The 15,633-nt window shown below is 39.8% G+C and overlaps 1 protein-coding gene across 14 annotated transcripts in view; it reads left to right on the top strand.

Moving 5' to 3' along the window:
• The window catches only part of REV1 (REV1 DNA directed polymerase), a 92,416-nt gene extending 77,135 nt beyond the window's left edge, over positions 1 to 15,281 (top strand). For all 14 annotated transcript variants that reach the window (XM_042931996.1, XM_042931997.1, XM_042932001.1 and 11 more), the window contains 11 exons: positions 2,219 to 2,439; positions 2,704 to 2,876; positions 8,188 to 8,290; positions 9,439 to 9,592; positions 9,796 to 9,998; positions 11,242 to 11,475; positions 12,503 to 12,623; positions 13,649 to 13,869; positions 13,971 to 14,127; positions 14,399 to 14,501; positions 14,845 to 15,281. In XM_042931996.1, coding sequence (XP_042787930.1) covers positions 2,219 to 2,439; positions 2,704 to 2,876; positions 8,188 to 8,290; positions 9,439 to 9,592; positions 9,796 to 9,998; positions 11,242 to 11,475; positions 12,503 to 12,623; positions 13,649 to 13,869; positions 13,971 to 14,127; positions 14,399 to 14,501; positions 14,845 to 14,956 — 1,802 coding nt within the window. In that variant the 3' untranslated portion in view covers positions 14,957 to 15,281. The remainder of the gene's footprint in view (positions 1 to 2,218; positions 2,440 to 2,703; positions 2,877 to 8,187; positions 8,291 to 9,438; positions 9,593 to 9,795; positions 9,999 to 11,241; positions 11,476 to 12,502; positions 12,624 to 13,648; positions 13,870 to 13,970; positions 14,128 to 14,398; positions 14,502 to 14,844) is intronic.
• The last annotated feature ends 352 nt before the right edge of the window (positions 15,282 to 15,633 follow it).

Consider the following 15,633-nt stretch of genomic DNA (forward strand, 5'->3'; position numbering starts at 1 on the left):
TAATTATAGTCAAATAAAATTCATTTCCTCATCTGCACTAGTCACATTTCAGTGCTTAATAGCCACATGTGGCAAGTGCCTACTGGATTAGACAGCACAGATAAAGAACATTTTCATCATCACAAAAAGTTCTCCTAAACAGTTAATTTAGATGGTGAAAACTTTATTCTTCTATGGCACTGTCAGTGCCAAGTCTGGATGCCAGGGGAAGAGATATTACTGGCTGTTTTTAATCTAGAATAATAGTTATGCTTCAAGGACAGATAACAAGTCTTTGTCCCAGTGGCTGGACCGGGAGCTTCCACATCGCTTTTTTTTTTTTTTTTTTTTCCTCTTCTCACTTGGTTCTAGGCTAGCATATTTTCTTTCACTTTCCTTTCTAGGTGGCTGCACTCAGTTTGAGCCTCAAGACCCTATTACTTTGTCCTTAGAGGTGTCTCCTTTCCTTACAAATACATGATGCAGTCAGTTAAACTAGCAGTCCTCTTAGGGTTTTGGTGCTGATTAATTTTTCCTCCCCACGCAGTATGGTAGGGGTTAGAGGTGGGCTGCTGCCCCCACATGCTTCTCTCTCCTATTCAACTTCAGGGCCATTCCATTTCGTTAGGTAAGCTTGCAGCAGACTGGGTCTTTTGTTTTTCCCTAGAGGGACAGTGTACTGAGATTAGGTTGACTGTAGTTAATTTGGTGATATTTAATATGATAGCTTTTCTTTTGTACCTACTGGCTAATAATCTGTTCCGTTGTATTGAAGATACTGTTCAGAAACAATAGGTTTTCCCCCTGCCACACCCCAGCACACATAGAATTAATCCAGGATTATTGCCTCTTGCTGATTTTGCAAGTCAGAACATATCAACAACTCTCCAGATCTCCGAGGGAACACGAATAGTGTGTCATGTGTGACTTTGGCCAGTTTAGTGTCTTTCTTGAGTTTCTCCTCCCCATCATGAAAAATACTCAGATAGGTTTCACTTAGAATTTCACCTTTTTGTGAATGATATTCCTCTGGTAGATTTTGTTGTTAAAGCTGACTCTGGTATTCTTTCTTGTTCTCTGTTCTTACTTGAACTTTAAAATGGCACTGATGGGAGGCAGCACCCTTAACACCTTTCATCTAACTTCAGGAGGGAATAACTTTTCCCACCTCCATGGCCATAGATCTCTTGTAAAGTTGGCAGCCTCCTAACCCTGGTAACTGCTTCAAAGAAGTTCTCCTGGCAGAGCCTGGACTAGACCAGTTGTCCTTCTGCCGAAGACCATTGAGAGAATAGACACTGGAAGAATTATAATCAAGTAATGAGCAGAACATAGCAGACTTCACTCTGAGCTCTCCGCCAAGCTTCTACAGAAGACCAAAAACAGTCTTTTTCTCATTGGTGGAAATTACTGATTTGATGGTGCAGAGCCATCGTGACAAGAATTTTAGTTTCCTAGGTTACTCTTAAATATCTCTCTTAGATATGTGTACCTTTGTTAAGATCTTGGGCAAATTGAGAGTGACAACTCATCAGTATCCTCCAGGTGAGGCTCAGACCTTGCATCTGGAAGAGAAGGAGACAGGGACTGTGCTGCATGCAGGAGAGCTGAGACCTTTTCAGGGAGATCGTCTTTGTTGATAGAAGAAATCTATCTTGTCTCCGCTGCCACTTTGTTTGCTTAGGAACCTTCATCCCCAGGTCACTTTGTCCAGTATGACAGCAATAATGTTTGTAGTTTTGGACCTACGTTGAAGGTTTCTCGTTTTAGCTTCCATTCATAGCAAGTGAGGCTGAAAGTGTCGAGAGGTTTGGCTGTCACAGAAATCATGGTAGAATTCCTAACACTTGGAGTCCCACTAGGTCATACTGTAGGTCATACTGTAGACCTGTTTAAATAGGTCTGTAACTTCATTAGTTGATTCTGTGAATAGGAAATCTTAATATTACTCAGTAATAAAGATAGCATTCCTTTGAGAACTTACCTAGTTACACATATTTGAGAAGGTTCACCTATATGTAGAGCTCAGATTGAGAAGTAGTTTCTAGAAATACCTTTACTAGCAGTTGCGCTAAAAAATTCTTTAATCTTTGAGATGCTTCAATTATGTCACTTAAAAATTTTAAGGGAAATTATTTTAAACTAGTTTTTTGGGTGAATAATAGTTCTTTAACATTGCTGAATTGTTTTTAATGGTTTATGTGCAGAATTATAGAACTATACATATCTCCTTTTCTAGGAGTTGGACGTTCAATGGAATCCAAGTTGACATCTTTGGGAATTAAAACTTGTGGAGACTTGCAGTATATGACAATGGCAAAACTCCAAAAAGAATTTGGTCCCAAAACAGGTCAGATGCTTTATAGGTTCTGCCGTGGTTTGGATGATAGACCAGTTCGAACTGAAAAGGAAAGAAAATCTATTTCAGCTGAGATCAACTATGGAATAAGGTTTACCCAGGTACTGATCTCTTAACGAGTTTTATCCATTTACTCTTATCTCTTCACATAGTCCCCCTCTCCAACTAGTCCGTAGACTCTTGATGCTTGAAGTGAAGACTTTACACTCTTGCTGCTTCCGTGGCTTGCAGAATATTTGTTTTTAACAGACACTTAGCAGGATATAAAGAGTATATATGTTTGGTTTTGAAAGTGAAAATACTTGAGAATTATTTGGTATGTAGGAAAATAACATGGGAGATCTGCTGTGTTTGTCTCTCCATAGCCAAAAGAAGCAGAAGCTTTTCTTCTGAATCTCTCAGAAGAAATTCAGCGACGACTTGAAGCTGCTGGCATGAAGGGTAAACGCCTGATGCTCAAAATCATGATACGAAAGCCTGGGGCCCCTGTAGAAACTGCAAAATTTGGAGGCCATGGAATTTGTGATAATATCACCAGGTAAGCTTATTTAAAAGAGTTTGGATAATTGATATTTTGGTGCAGGTTATTACAATTAATAGAAAATGAAGAAAACCAAGGAAGAGTATGAATAAAGATCTCTGAATTCAGAGGATATCTGGTACTCTGCAGCGCTGGGCCTCAGCCCAAGGCCATTGCAGCTGTGTCACTGCCCTCAGGTTTGGCTACTCACATGCACCTGTGTGCCTGACCTTCAGCAGGGTCTTCAGGCTATTGACTTCAGTGCACGGACAGAAGGAAAGGGAAACTGTTGCCACTGTGGCAACAATTGTGACAGGGTCTTGGAGGGGTGAGGGTCAGTACAGTGATTCAGAAAGTGATTTTAATGAGACATTTTCTTTGTTTAGGGAGGTGTAGTTTCTGTGTCTGAAATGATTATTGTCTCTCTAAACTGGTAGAAAGCATTTAAAACCCCCTTTTATTAAATATGAGGGCCACTAATATAAAACTTCCTGTGAAGTTTGTGACAAATATGAAAATACCTAATTTTTGTGCCATTTTGTTAACACATGGTACACTATATTTTATCTGTCAGATCAACCAAAGCCTTGAGACTTCTGACCCTGAAAGCCACACATAAGGAATTGTTAAAAAAAAAAAAAAAAGTTAAGGGTTAGTTCATGCCTGCCATAGAAATTATGTTTGTGTGTATAGTGATGTTGCCACAAGTCACAAGAGGACTGCCCTCCATTACAGGCAGATTCTAGCTTTATCATTCATGCATTTGTTCACCATGAAAACAGGGGTTATAAATTGTACTTTAAACAACACGTTTATAAAATACCTTTTTAGGTAGTTGGTAATCTTTATTATATTTACCTATTTTTTTTAAATGTTTATTATTTTGAGAGAGAGAGCACAAACGGGGCAGGGGCAGAGAGAGAGAGAGAGAGAGAGAGAGAGAGAGAGAGAGAGAGAGAGAGAAAGGGGGAATCCCAAGCAGGCCCTGCACTGTCAGCACAGAGCTTGACGTAGGACGGGAACTCAAACCGTGAGATCATGACCTGAGCCAAAACCAAGAGTTGGGTGCTTAACTGAGCCACCAAGGCGCTCCTGTATTTAACCTATTTTAATAAACATTTTGATGTATCCGTATTTTGAATGCTGTATTAGTTAAATACAGTGTTAGTGGTCATTTCTATAACAAGTTGGTTATGAGGCCCTAACTGTGGAATAGAGTGATCTTTTTACACATGGTTTCTATGAGAAAATCAGATCTAGTTTATTAATACCTTGGGAATGCAACCTAGAACTTGCTTTGTACAAGGTACATGAAAAGGATCATCCAAAAACTAATTTTTCTTTAGAAAGAGAACTGGCAGTAGAGTGTCCTTTTGTCATGTATGCATTTTTAAATGTCTTAGCATTGTATATTTTGGTGCATCAGCAGTACCTGGGGGCTCTGTCTAATTTTAGTAAGAAAATCAGCCTTCATTTAATCCTTTTTGGAGAATCCAGGTACTCCAAAAATATAATTATAACAGTAAGAAAAACTAGGATTAATTATACTGAACCCCCTGCCCCCCAGTTGAAGGATAATATTCAGCCTTTTTTGTAAGCACATACCTCCTTGCTGTTGTTAGTATTTGTTCCATTTTTGTTCTGAACTTAAAAAGTTTTATTATGAAAAATTTTAAACATATTTAAAAGTAGAAATAGTAGAACTATTATGAACCCCATTACCTGATCTCAACAGTTGCTGTCAGCTCCTCGGATACCATCCTTCCTCCCCTTCTCCCAGTGATTTTGAAGTGAATTTCCTATACAGTCTTGTTTCTTCCATAGGTGTCTCAGTGTTTGTCTCTAACAAGATGAGGACTCTTTGTTTGGTGACCACAGGACAGTTCAAAACCTGTGTAGAGGCACCTAGGTGGGTGGCTCAGTCGGTTAAGCGTCCGACTTTGGCTCAGGTCACAATCTCACGGTTTGTCGTTTTGAGCCCCACATCGGGCTCTTTGCTAATAGCTCAGAGCCTGGAGGCTGATTCAGATTCTGTGTCTCCCTGTCTCTTTGCCCTTCCCCTGCTCGTCCTCTCTCTCTCTCTCCCTCCCTCCCTCCCTTCCACTCTCAAAAATAAACATTAAAAAAAAATTTGGGGGGGGGGCCCTGAGTGGCTCAGTTGGTTAAGCGTCTGACTTCACCTCAGGTCATGATCTCACAGTTTGTGAGTTCAAGCTCAGAGCCTGAAGCCAGCTTCTGATTCTGTCTCCCTCTCTCTCTCTGCCCCTCCACTGCTCATGCTGTCTCTCTCTCTCAAAAATAAACATTAAAAAAAAAAATTAAAAAAAAATTTTTTAATGTTAAAAAAAAAAAACACCTGTGTATAAAATGTACATTTTGCTGTGCCCTTAAAATACTAACTTTGGATAAGATGATAATGAAAAAGAACACATGATGAATCAGAACAAGTGTAATTTTATAAATGTTACCAAAATGCAGATCGGTTATAAACCATTAACTTAAACTTAACATTTTGGTAGTGTTCTAACTGCCTGAGGAAGGCTTTAGGTGTGGGATTATGAAATATTATAACACTGACCTTGTATTTCCTCTAATTCAGGGGTTGATACACTCTTTCCTGTGGGCCATATCCATCCTTGGGCCTGTTTTTATGTGGTCTTTGTGAGCCAAGAATGATTCTTATATGAAAGTTTGTAAAGAGTGAAGACCATGTGAGAGGAACCACAAAGCACAGGCGATTCATTCTCTGGTTCTTTACAGAAACAGGCTGTGGGCGCCTGCTGTAGTCCCCACTGAAGTAATGTTGGGCTGAGTTAAGCAGTGGTAGTCCACAGTCCACAGGATTCCATTTTAAATTGCATGTCAAAGAGCCATATGTAGGTTGAGATCCGTGGCTTGATTATCACGCGGAAAAATTTTCTCTTAACAGTTTTCCTTTGGGCAAAGACTTTTTTCCCCCTTGGAGTTCTTTTGTGTATATGTATTTTTAATTTGAATTTTATACACACACACAGTCCCTTGCACTACTTCTCTTTCATTGCCTATTGCTGTTTCCCCTGTATGCACATTTCCTTTGCCCCCAGGCAGTGTTAACATTATTATGATCATGTGCACACTGTATGTGGATGAGCATATAGTTCACTGTGACCTCATTCCCTTTTTTGTTGAACTTGTTTTTCCTGGAGTTCTGAGCATCTTGTTTGGTTTGTTGGCCTTTTTTTTGTGAATTTGCCATTGAGTTTATCTCCAAAGTCCCTCCTAGTGTGTTTCAGTACACCAGAATCAACTGGTTTGATCTTTTTACTTGGGGCCCTCCAGCAAGCTAAATGCAATCAGGATTAGTTTAAGACCTACTATAAAGTGGGAGTCTTGGGGTATCCCTTCTCTGTGATCTGTTGATCCCTGGTCTCCTCATCCTAGTGTCTATTGAGAAAGAGTTCATGGGCATAAATTGTTTTTGAACCTGTCTGTGCTAATGCTCAGTAGTTTTGTTGACTTAAAAGTTGTAACTTCTAGTTAGAAATTATTTCTCCTTATTTAAAGATTCCATTGTCCCCTTTTTTTCATGATTACTTTGGAGAAGTCCAGTATTCTGATTGCCTGTTCTTTACAGATCTGTTCTTTCTGGAACTTTCAGGATTTTCTCTTTAACTCAGGTTCTGGAATTTTATTTGGTCTTTATCTTTGTGCCAGGTACTTTGTCCATATTAATTTATTATTTCTACCAACATTTTAAACTTCTGAGTATTTTTTTAAAATTCTTTGGACATTTAAATATAGCATCTGTTATTTCACAGATGCAATATTATCTCTTATCTCTTAAATATACTTCTATTCCCTTTGTCACTTGTTTCTCCAGTTCCTTCTTTTCTCTTTTGACTGCTTTTATATTGGAGGTTTTCTTCAACTATCTGTCTTATTTCATGCCCTACATGAAATCTTCCCATCTCCTGCCTACAGTGGGTGAGCACGCGTGAAGATGGCAGCCAGCATTCTGGTTCCTCCATAGGAAGAGCAGTCTAGGTGGGAAGGAAGAGTGTATGCTGCTTTTGAGCAAGGTGCCTCCCTCTCTCCTTGGCCATGCATGATGTCCCCTGGCTCTCAGCATCGACATTGGTGTGTACAAAATCCCAGAGGAGGGGCGATCTATGTGTCTGCTGCACGTGCACATTCTTGGTCCCTTCTCGCCCCCTTCACTGGTACCTGGCATCTCTAATCACTGAGTGTTTCTGAGGTTCTGTAGCATAAATTGGCTTATCTAAAGTGGTGCCTTGCTTTAGGCATTTAGCAGGCATATTTGGTAACAATACTTACTGATATGCTTTCAGTGTTCTGAGTTACAGTTAACATTGGTCCTCTGTTCTTGTCTCCTCTCCTGTTTAGATTTTTTAGGAGTTTATGCCATTTAAAACTCATTTCAAAATAGTTAAGTGGTGTTCAGGAGAAATATAAACGTGTTTAAACCACCAGTCCACTAAAAACCTTGCTTTTAAGTTCTTCTGTATTTATTTGTGTTAAATAAATGTAATTAAGGTAACAAATCAATGTAAATATTTTCCTTAAAAAACTGGTACCTTTCATGGGTGTACATAATGTCCTCATGGTACTGAGAAAATAAATACAATAAAAGTAGTTTTTAGCACCTAATAATGCAGTCTCCTTTCTTCTAGAATTCTTAAAGATCTATTCTGGTCCTGCTGGGTTTTAGACAGGGTGCCACCATGTTTCCTTTGTCATTGTTGTTCATGCATTTCTTTATTGATTTCTAGAGCCTCTAAGAAATTGTTAATGCACATATTCACATGTTGAAATTATGTAGTGGCTTTACTTCAGACATGATAAAAGTAGAGTCAAGAACTAAAACACAGGGATTCATCTTTTATACCTCAACATAGATAATCTTGGAACCTAAGACTTCTCTTGGAATCTAAAACTTCATGTTTATATTCATGCTTTGGTTGCAACATAATGTTTGTATTTGTATATGCATTAACTAAAATACGTCTTTTTAAAAAATGTTTTCCAGTTTATTTTTAGTTGGCCAGGTCTTCATTAGCCTGTAACTCAAAGTCCCAGTGTTCTATATGGTTTTTCTTTTACACCCTGGCTGTCAGTGTAATTAATTTGTTATACTGGCTTCCTTGAAGGGGGGGGGACTCTTGTGTTAATTTTTAAGGATTATCTTTACTACTTAATTACTTAAACTGTTTTTGTAACTTTCTTTACAGCTTTCCTATATCTCTTTAAACTGTTCCATACTCGTGAGGTACTAGTGAATATATATGGAATGTAGCTTTTGCTCCGTTAAAGTTAATTCTGTCATTTACAGGACTGTAACTCTTGACCAGGCAACAGATAGTGCAAAGATAATTGGAAAAGCTACACTAAACATGTTTCATACAATGAAACTAAATATATCGGATATGAGAGGGGTGAGTATATAACATTTTAAAATTCTGACTTTCTGTAATGTTTTTCTCACTTAAGGTTTGATCTGAGAATGGTCATGGCAGTGGGTAGTGGGTTTATGAGCAGATTTTCAGCTTCTTTGATTTGATACCAGAATAGAAACTGAAAAACTCTGGACTTTCTCCTCTGACCTGATTTTGTTATTTTTCAGAGAAGAGTCAAATTTGTTCTGAAAGCTCTTCGTTTTGTTTTCTGCCTAGAATAATTTTGTATCTTGAATTTTTATAAGTGTCTTTCAATTAACCAAGGGCTTATTTTACATACATTATCCTGCTTCTGGTTCTCATTGGTAGATGGGACTGTGAAGAGTGTGGAACTGCAAGTAATACTTATATCGTTAAGGTCCCTTTTAATCCAAAATTTATTCTGTGTCTGTTGATGCTCTAGAAGGGAGAACTTACCACCACAAACATGCCTTTGGGATGGATAGGTGAGAGGATATTAAAAAATGTAAAAACCTTAATTTTCTTAAGGATAAACCTTTGTAGGTTCTGTTGTGTGTGTGCTCACATATGTGAGTGAAAGGCAGTTATTGGTGTGGTATCTATGGAAGGATTAAAGAATTACTAAACCAGACATGATCAAAACTCCCTGAAATACTATTACAGTAAGGCTTTATGGTAGTGTGGGGCGGGGTGGGGGGTACAGTCTTCGAGAGCCCATGGTGTACCCAGAGCACTGCTCATCCCACCCCCCAAACCCACTTGTTTGAAAAGTTCTTCATTTAAAACAGAAAAATGGTAAGGGAAGTAAGGTTGCAAGTAGACTGTTCCTATAGGATCTTTTGTTTTTAATCTTAAAAATTTAGTTGATTAGAGCTTCAGTGGGATATAGTATTACACTTTTTTGGATTTTTCTGATTCTGAAGAGATTACAGTATATTTAGATAGAAATGGATACTCCAAGATTGAGGTGAATAACTGCTCACTAGCTAGTAGAGATACAGTTTTTGTAATAAATCATGTAGAAGGCTCTTTGAATACTTTAATTTTTTATTATAGAAATAGATCTAGAAGATCTTTCTAAAAAGGAATAGCTGAGAATTTTGCTTAGTTGAATTCATATTCTTGCTTTAGTTTTCCTGGAAACACATTTTCAACTCTGGTTCTAGGTTGGGATTCACGTGAATCAGTTGGTTCCGACCAACCCAGACCCTTCTTCATGCCCCACTCGTCCATCAGTTCTTCCTGGCGGGTCACACTCTGTCCTGGATCTCTTCCAGGTTCAGAAAGCGAAGAAATCCACAGAAGAGGAGCACAAAGAAGGTCAGTGGGCATCAGTGTGGTTCTTGTTAATACAACAGTTGTCTGGCATGGCTCTGTGACTTTTTAAGAAACAAACGGACATTCTGGATTATGATGAATCGATAGTATAGGTTTGTTTTACTTAAAATGGCTTAAAAGTAATCCATGCCATCCTGTCCCCGATGATACGAAGAAGCTACTTTATGTACTTTCTATACTTTCAGTATTTCTGGCTGCTATGGATCTGGAAATATCATCTGCCTCTAGAAATTGCACTTTCTTGCCATCTTTTTCAACACATCTGACATCAAGTGTCAATCCTGTTACTAGCAAAGCTGAGTCTTCAGGGAAATGGAATGGTCTACATTCTCCCATCAGTTTGAAATCAAGACTTAACCTGAGTATTGAGGTTCCGTCACCTTCCCAGGTATATTTTTATAGTTCTGAGTGTGATTTAAGTGCAACAGCAGTTTTAAAGTAGGGATGACGTTTTTAGGTAACAGCATAGCCGAGAAGGGGAGAAGAGGGTACTTGTCAGGGTAGATCACAGGCAGCTCATGGTGTTACAGAACTCCATATGGGAAATAATCAGGTTGGGGAAAGGTGGTGCTTTTGCAAAGATCAGCGACTCTTGCAAGTTGTAGAACATGGATGAAAGCTAGTTCTGCAACTGCCCGTCAGTAGCCACTTTACCTCTTTGTAGCAGCAATAATCACAGGGACTCCACTCTATTCAGCAGTATTGCTTTGTGATCATCAGTAGGGGCCCATGTTCAAGGTTTTTCTTGCAGCATTTGCAGACCATCCTTTCTGTAGAGTGAATGATTTTCCTAACGTAAGCGAGTAATTCCATTGGTATGGGCTGTAAACGTGGAATACTTTTGGAATTTTTGCTCCTTGTAAGGTTAAGATAGCACTTCAATATATATTGGGAAAGTCCATTTCTATGCTTCACTGAATAGTAAGAGGCTGAAGGAAACAGACATGCCAGCTGTGAGGCTGGGAAAGGGACAGCTCTAATCAGCTGGGATTGGGTCCCGGTTGCTGTTGAGTTATCCAAAAATAGTTGATCCTGGCAAAGTAGAAGATTGGCCTACCCAATTTATAGGATTCCATCTCTAAATGGAAGTGCACCGATGGGCAGAGGATTCTGGTATGTAGGCCAAAGAAAAGTTAGTTTCTACAATCCCTTTTTTCTAACTTGGCTGTTGTCAGAACTAGAAGTTTTTGTATTTGGGGGCAGGTAGTCTCCTGTCTGAAAGGTAAACTTCTGACCCAGGACTCCATTGTCCCATTCATTCCAAAAATGTGATGTACCCCATAGGCATTGTCCCTGCCCTTGGGAGGGGTCTGAGATCCAAGTTTGACAAAGGCTCTGTCTGCCCCTGTTGTAGTACAGATACAATGAGTATATTTGGACTTGCCTCATCCAGTGGTACTGCCCGTAGTTGTATGCTGGTCTCTCCAGACTCGTTACTACTGAGGCCCCAGTGGCAAAAAGCCCAAGACATTCCAAAAATGTGCTGCTTTGAGGGGTTACCTTTCCTATCCTGCTTCTCTGCGCCTCATGTTGTCTGAGATGTTCAAATTGAAATTAAAGTGCTACATTAACACTCCTACCACTTCCTCTCTGAATATGCTTTAACTTCAGACTCATGTGGTATTTTATAGCTTGATCAGTCTGTTTTAGAAGCACTTCCACCTGATCTCCGGGAACAAGTAGAGCAAGTTTGTGCTGTTCAGCAAGGAGAGCTGCATGGCGACAAAAAGAAAGAGCCAGTAAATGGCTGTAATACAGGAATTTTGCCACAACCAGTTGGGACAGTTTTGTTACAAATACCAGAACCTCAAGAATCTAACAGTGATGCAGGAATCAATGTCATAGCCCTGCCAGCATTTTCACAGGTGAGTTAAATAAGGGACCTTTCACCCTACATATGCTCCGGGCAGATCTCATTTCTTTTCCTTTGGACCATAAACTCATGGTAGCTTACACCATATCCATTGGGGCCCAAGGCACTGGCTCATTTCTACATCATCTAAAGGACATGGACTCCCAGAGAAGGAGGACATGTATGTAGGTGCTTAAAATTTCCACCCAGAAGTAAGAAACACATTCAGTTCTTATTTTCTTGGCCAGGGAAGACCACTGGGCCACATTTTAAATAACTAGGTGGAGGCGGGGCACCTGGGTGGTTCTGTCAGTTGAGGGTCCAACTTCACCTCAGGTCATGATCTCACAGTTCATGAGTTTGAGCGCTGTGTTGGGCTCTCTGCCGTCAGCTCCAGACCCCGCTTCAGATCCTCTGTTATCCTCTCTCTCTGCCCCTCCTCCACTCACACTCTATCAAAAATAAACATTAAAAAATAAATAGCTAGGTGGAGATGTATAATCATAGACTAGAGACAATAACACAATCTAAGTTTGGTGTTTTTTAAAAAAAAGTACTACATGTAAACCTATTTTCTTGGGTTTGCTTCTCCTTTTTTTGGTGGGGGAGGGGGGAAGCATCTTTTTTAAAGTTCTTTTGAGAGAGTGAGTTCATGCAACCGAGGGAGGAGCACAGAGAAGGGTGCAAATCCCAACCAGACTCCATGCTGTCAGCGCTGAGCCTGATCTCACAACCTGTGAGCCGAAATCAAGAGTCAGAGGCTCAACTGACTGAGTCACTCTGGCGCCCCACTTATCATTTCCTAGTGTTTCTTGCCCTGGTGGTTCTGCGGTGGGTGTTTTTTTTTTTTTTTAAGTCAGTTATTACTCAGAATTTTCTTACTCTCACCCTAAAACCTTGTGAGGATTTAATGAGCTTTAATATTGAGGCCCTAGTAAGAATTCATACAGATCAGAAAAGCATGATTTGAAAACAAAGTCTGTTTTGTGAAAAAATAGAGTCAACTCAAGTTTGACTCTGAACCTTCTTGTTTCCACTAGGTGGACCCTGAGGTGTTTGCTGCCCTTCCTGCTGAGCTTCAGAAGGAGCTGAAGGCAGCATATGATCAAAGACAAAGGCAGGGGGAGAATGCCGTTCACCAGCAGTCAGCTGCTGCATCTGGTAAGCATAAGCGTGGGAAGGGACATGTAACACAACTGAAGATGAGGGAAATGAGGTCATTGGTAGGGTATGATTATTGTAGCAGATTAATGGCCAACATCTAAGCTGCTAATCATGTTAAGAGCTCTTTGTATTGGAGCAGAGGAAGTATATGATGCAGGTAAGTGTTGTCCTAGACCTAGTTGGAGTTGTGTAACTTCTGACTTCCATACTTTTACTTTAAAAGTAGTCTGGGGGCACCTGGATGGCTCAGTCCTTTGAGCATCCGACTCTTGATTTCAACTCAGGTTATAATGTCAGGGTTGTGGGATTGAGCCCTGTGTGTAAGGCTTTGTGCTGAGCATGAAACCTGCTTAAGAGTCTCTCTCCCTGTACTGCTCACTCTCTCAAATAAAATGAATGAATGAATTTAAAAGTTTGAGTTACCACCAGAAGTCTTTTGACTACATGTCAAGACTGACAGATCAGAGTATAGGTTTAAAACTGAATGAAAGGGGCGCCTGGGTGACTCAGTCAGTTAAGCATCTGACTTCGGCTCAGGTCATGATCTTGCAGTTTATGAGTTCGAGCCCCGCATCGGGCTCTGTGCTGACAGCTCAGAGCCTGGAGCCTGCTTCAGATTCTGTGTCCTCCCCTCTCTCTGCCCCTCCAATGCTCATGCTTGGTCTCTCAATAATAAATAAATGTTAAAAAATAAGAAAATCTGAAAGAAAGGTTCTGAACATGTATTCCAACAATGCCTGAACTGTTGAATTTTCATTTAATCTTTACAGCCCCCCCCCCTTTATAGATAAGCAATGCCCAAAAGATAAGATTTTTAGTGCCCCAAAGAAAGCGGGCACAGATAGTGGGTGTCCTACAGCCTGCGCTTTCATCCAGTTACTGCCTCCAATACTGTCTTGGTAAGAGGCCTGTGTTGGTGTGTGTGTGCGTGCACATGCAGCGTCTGTATTTAAAAGAAAGAAAGATTGCATGGTACTATCCAGACATATGTTGTTGAAGATACCACATTCATACTTTTTTAGTGCCAAAGAATCCGTTACATCAACTAAAACCAGCAGCAATGAAAGAAAAGAAACGGAACAAGAAAAAAAATCCCGTCAGTTCCCCAAAAAAGATTCAGAGCCCTTTGAAAAACAAGTTGCTTAACAGCCCTGTGAAAACTCTTCCAGGGGCTTGTGGGAGTCCCCAGAAGTTAATCGATGGTTTTCTGAAACATGAAGGTCTTGCTTCTGAGAAACCTCTGGTAATATTTTTAATACTTTTTAAGCTTTGACCTTTTATCAGATCTTAATGTACTTGATGTTATGTAAATATAGCACTTTTTGTCATTTGTTTTCTTAACAGGGAGAACTCTCTGCTTCCACTTCAGGTGTGCCAGGCCCTTCTGGTTTGCAGCCTGAGCCATCTGGCCACATGAGACCCCCAGCACCCAACCTAGCGGGAGCTGTTGAATTCAGTGACGTGAAGACCTTGCTCAAAGAGTGGATAACTACCATTTCAGGTGGGCTTGGCTGGTGTGACAGCCACAGACTGAGAGGTAATGGTTCTAAAATTTTGGAACTTGAACCAGACTCAGCTATATAAATGCAACTCTTTTCTGAATCTGGTAAGCCAAAACCAGCCACCCTGTAACCTTTGAAACGCTGGGACTGACTTTGAAAAGCTCTATACTATAGACTACTGGTTGGATGGCTAGAAGTTGGGGGTAGTTGTAGAGATGCAGTTCTCCTTCATGCAAGCAGGCTGGTCCTTATTAAGAATTTCCCCTCTAGATCCAATGGAGGAAGACATTCTGCAAGTTGTGAAATACTGTACTGACCTAATAGAGGAAAAAGATTTGGAAAAACTGGATCTAGTAATAAAGTACATGAAAAGGTAATTATTCAATACTTTTATCTAAAGGACAAAATGGGGCATCTCACACAGCTACTTTTAAGGTGAGGCACAGAGCAAGTTTGACATTTGGGGGCAGTTAACTAAAGAGTTAGTGAAAAGGGGGTAACCTTTGTTTTGAATCCCAAGCAACTGCCAGAAGATCAAAGCTTGTTCCCCTTGAGGTTTCTATAGTTTCAAACCATACTAAGTACTTTGAAGCGTTCTGAGGTTTGGGCCAAAATTGATTCTTACCTAAAAATGTTTACGACCCTAAGGAGATGTTAAACTGATTCTTTGAGGAGTCTGTCTTTTTACTTACAGTTTTTTCTTAACCCACCTTTAGGTTGATGCAGCAGTCGGTGGAATCGGTTTGGAATATGGCATTTGACTTTATTCTTGACAATGTTCAGGTGGTTTTACAACAGACTTATGGAAGCACATTAAAAGTTACATAAATATTACCAGGGAGCCTGGTGCTCTCCACTAGCTGTGCCATAAGTGCTTGTGAGGTATTTGCAAAGTGCATGATAGTAATGCTCTGAGTTTTTATAATTTTAAATTTCTTTTTAAGCAAGTGTTTTGTACATTTCTTTTCAATAAGTGCCAAATTTGTCAGTATTGCATGTAAATAATTGTGTTCTTTTACTGTAGCATAGATTCTATTTACAAAATGTTTGTTTATAAAGTTTTATGGATTTTTACAGTGAAGTGTTTACAGTTGTTTAATAAAGAACTGTATGTATATTTTGTACAGGCTCCTTTTTGTGAATCCTTTAGGAAGCAAATCCTGAACTGTTTATTGTGTTTAAAGGCTGAGAAACCTACAAGCCGGACTGTTAGAGGCTCCATGCTAAGCTCTGAAATTCCCAAGAGGTCCCAGAATGGGATTCTACTTGTTCCGGGTAAAGCTTCTAAATAATCTTATCACTTTTGTCCCCAAGCATGAACACAGGAGCATGTTATGAAAACCTTCTTTACTTCTTCCAAGTGGAGGGATTTACATACTTTAAATTAGAACACACACATAATTAAATTTTTCTTGGGAAAATTATGTCCCACAGATGGCTTAGCGGTGGTGTCTCCACCTCTACCATCCCTAGAGAAACTTCAGTAGTACTGAAGAGTGGTACAG

The sequence above is a fragment of the Panthera leo genome, chromosome A3 (assembly GCF_018350215.1).
Source record: "Panthera leo isolate Ple1 chromosome A3, P.leo_Ple1_pat1.1, whole genome shotgun sequence".
NCBI lineage: Eukaryota > Metazoa > Chordata > Mammalia > Carnivora > Felidae > Panthera > Panthera leo.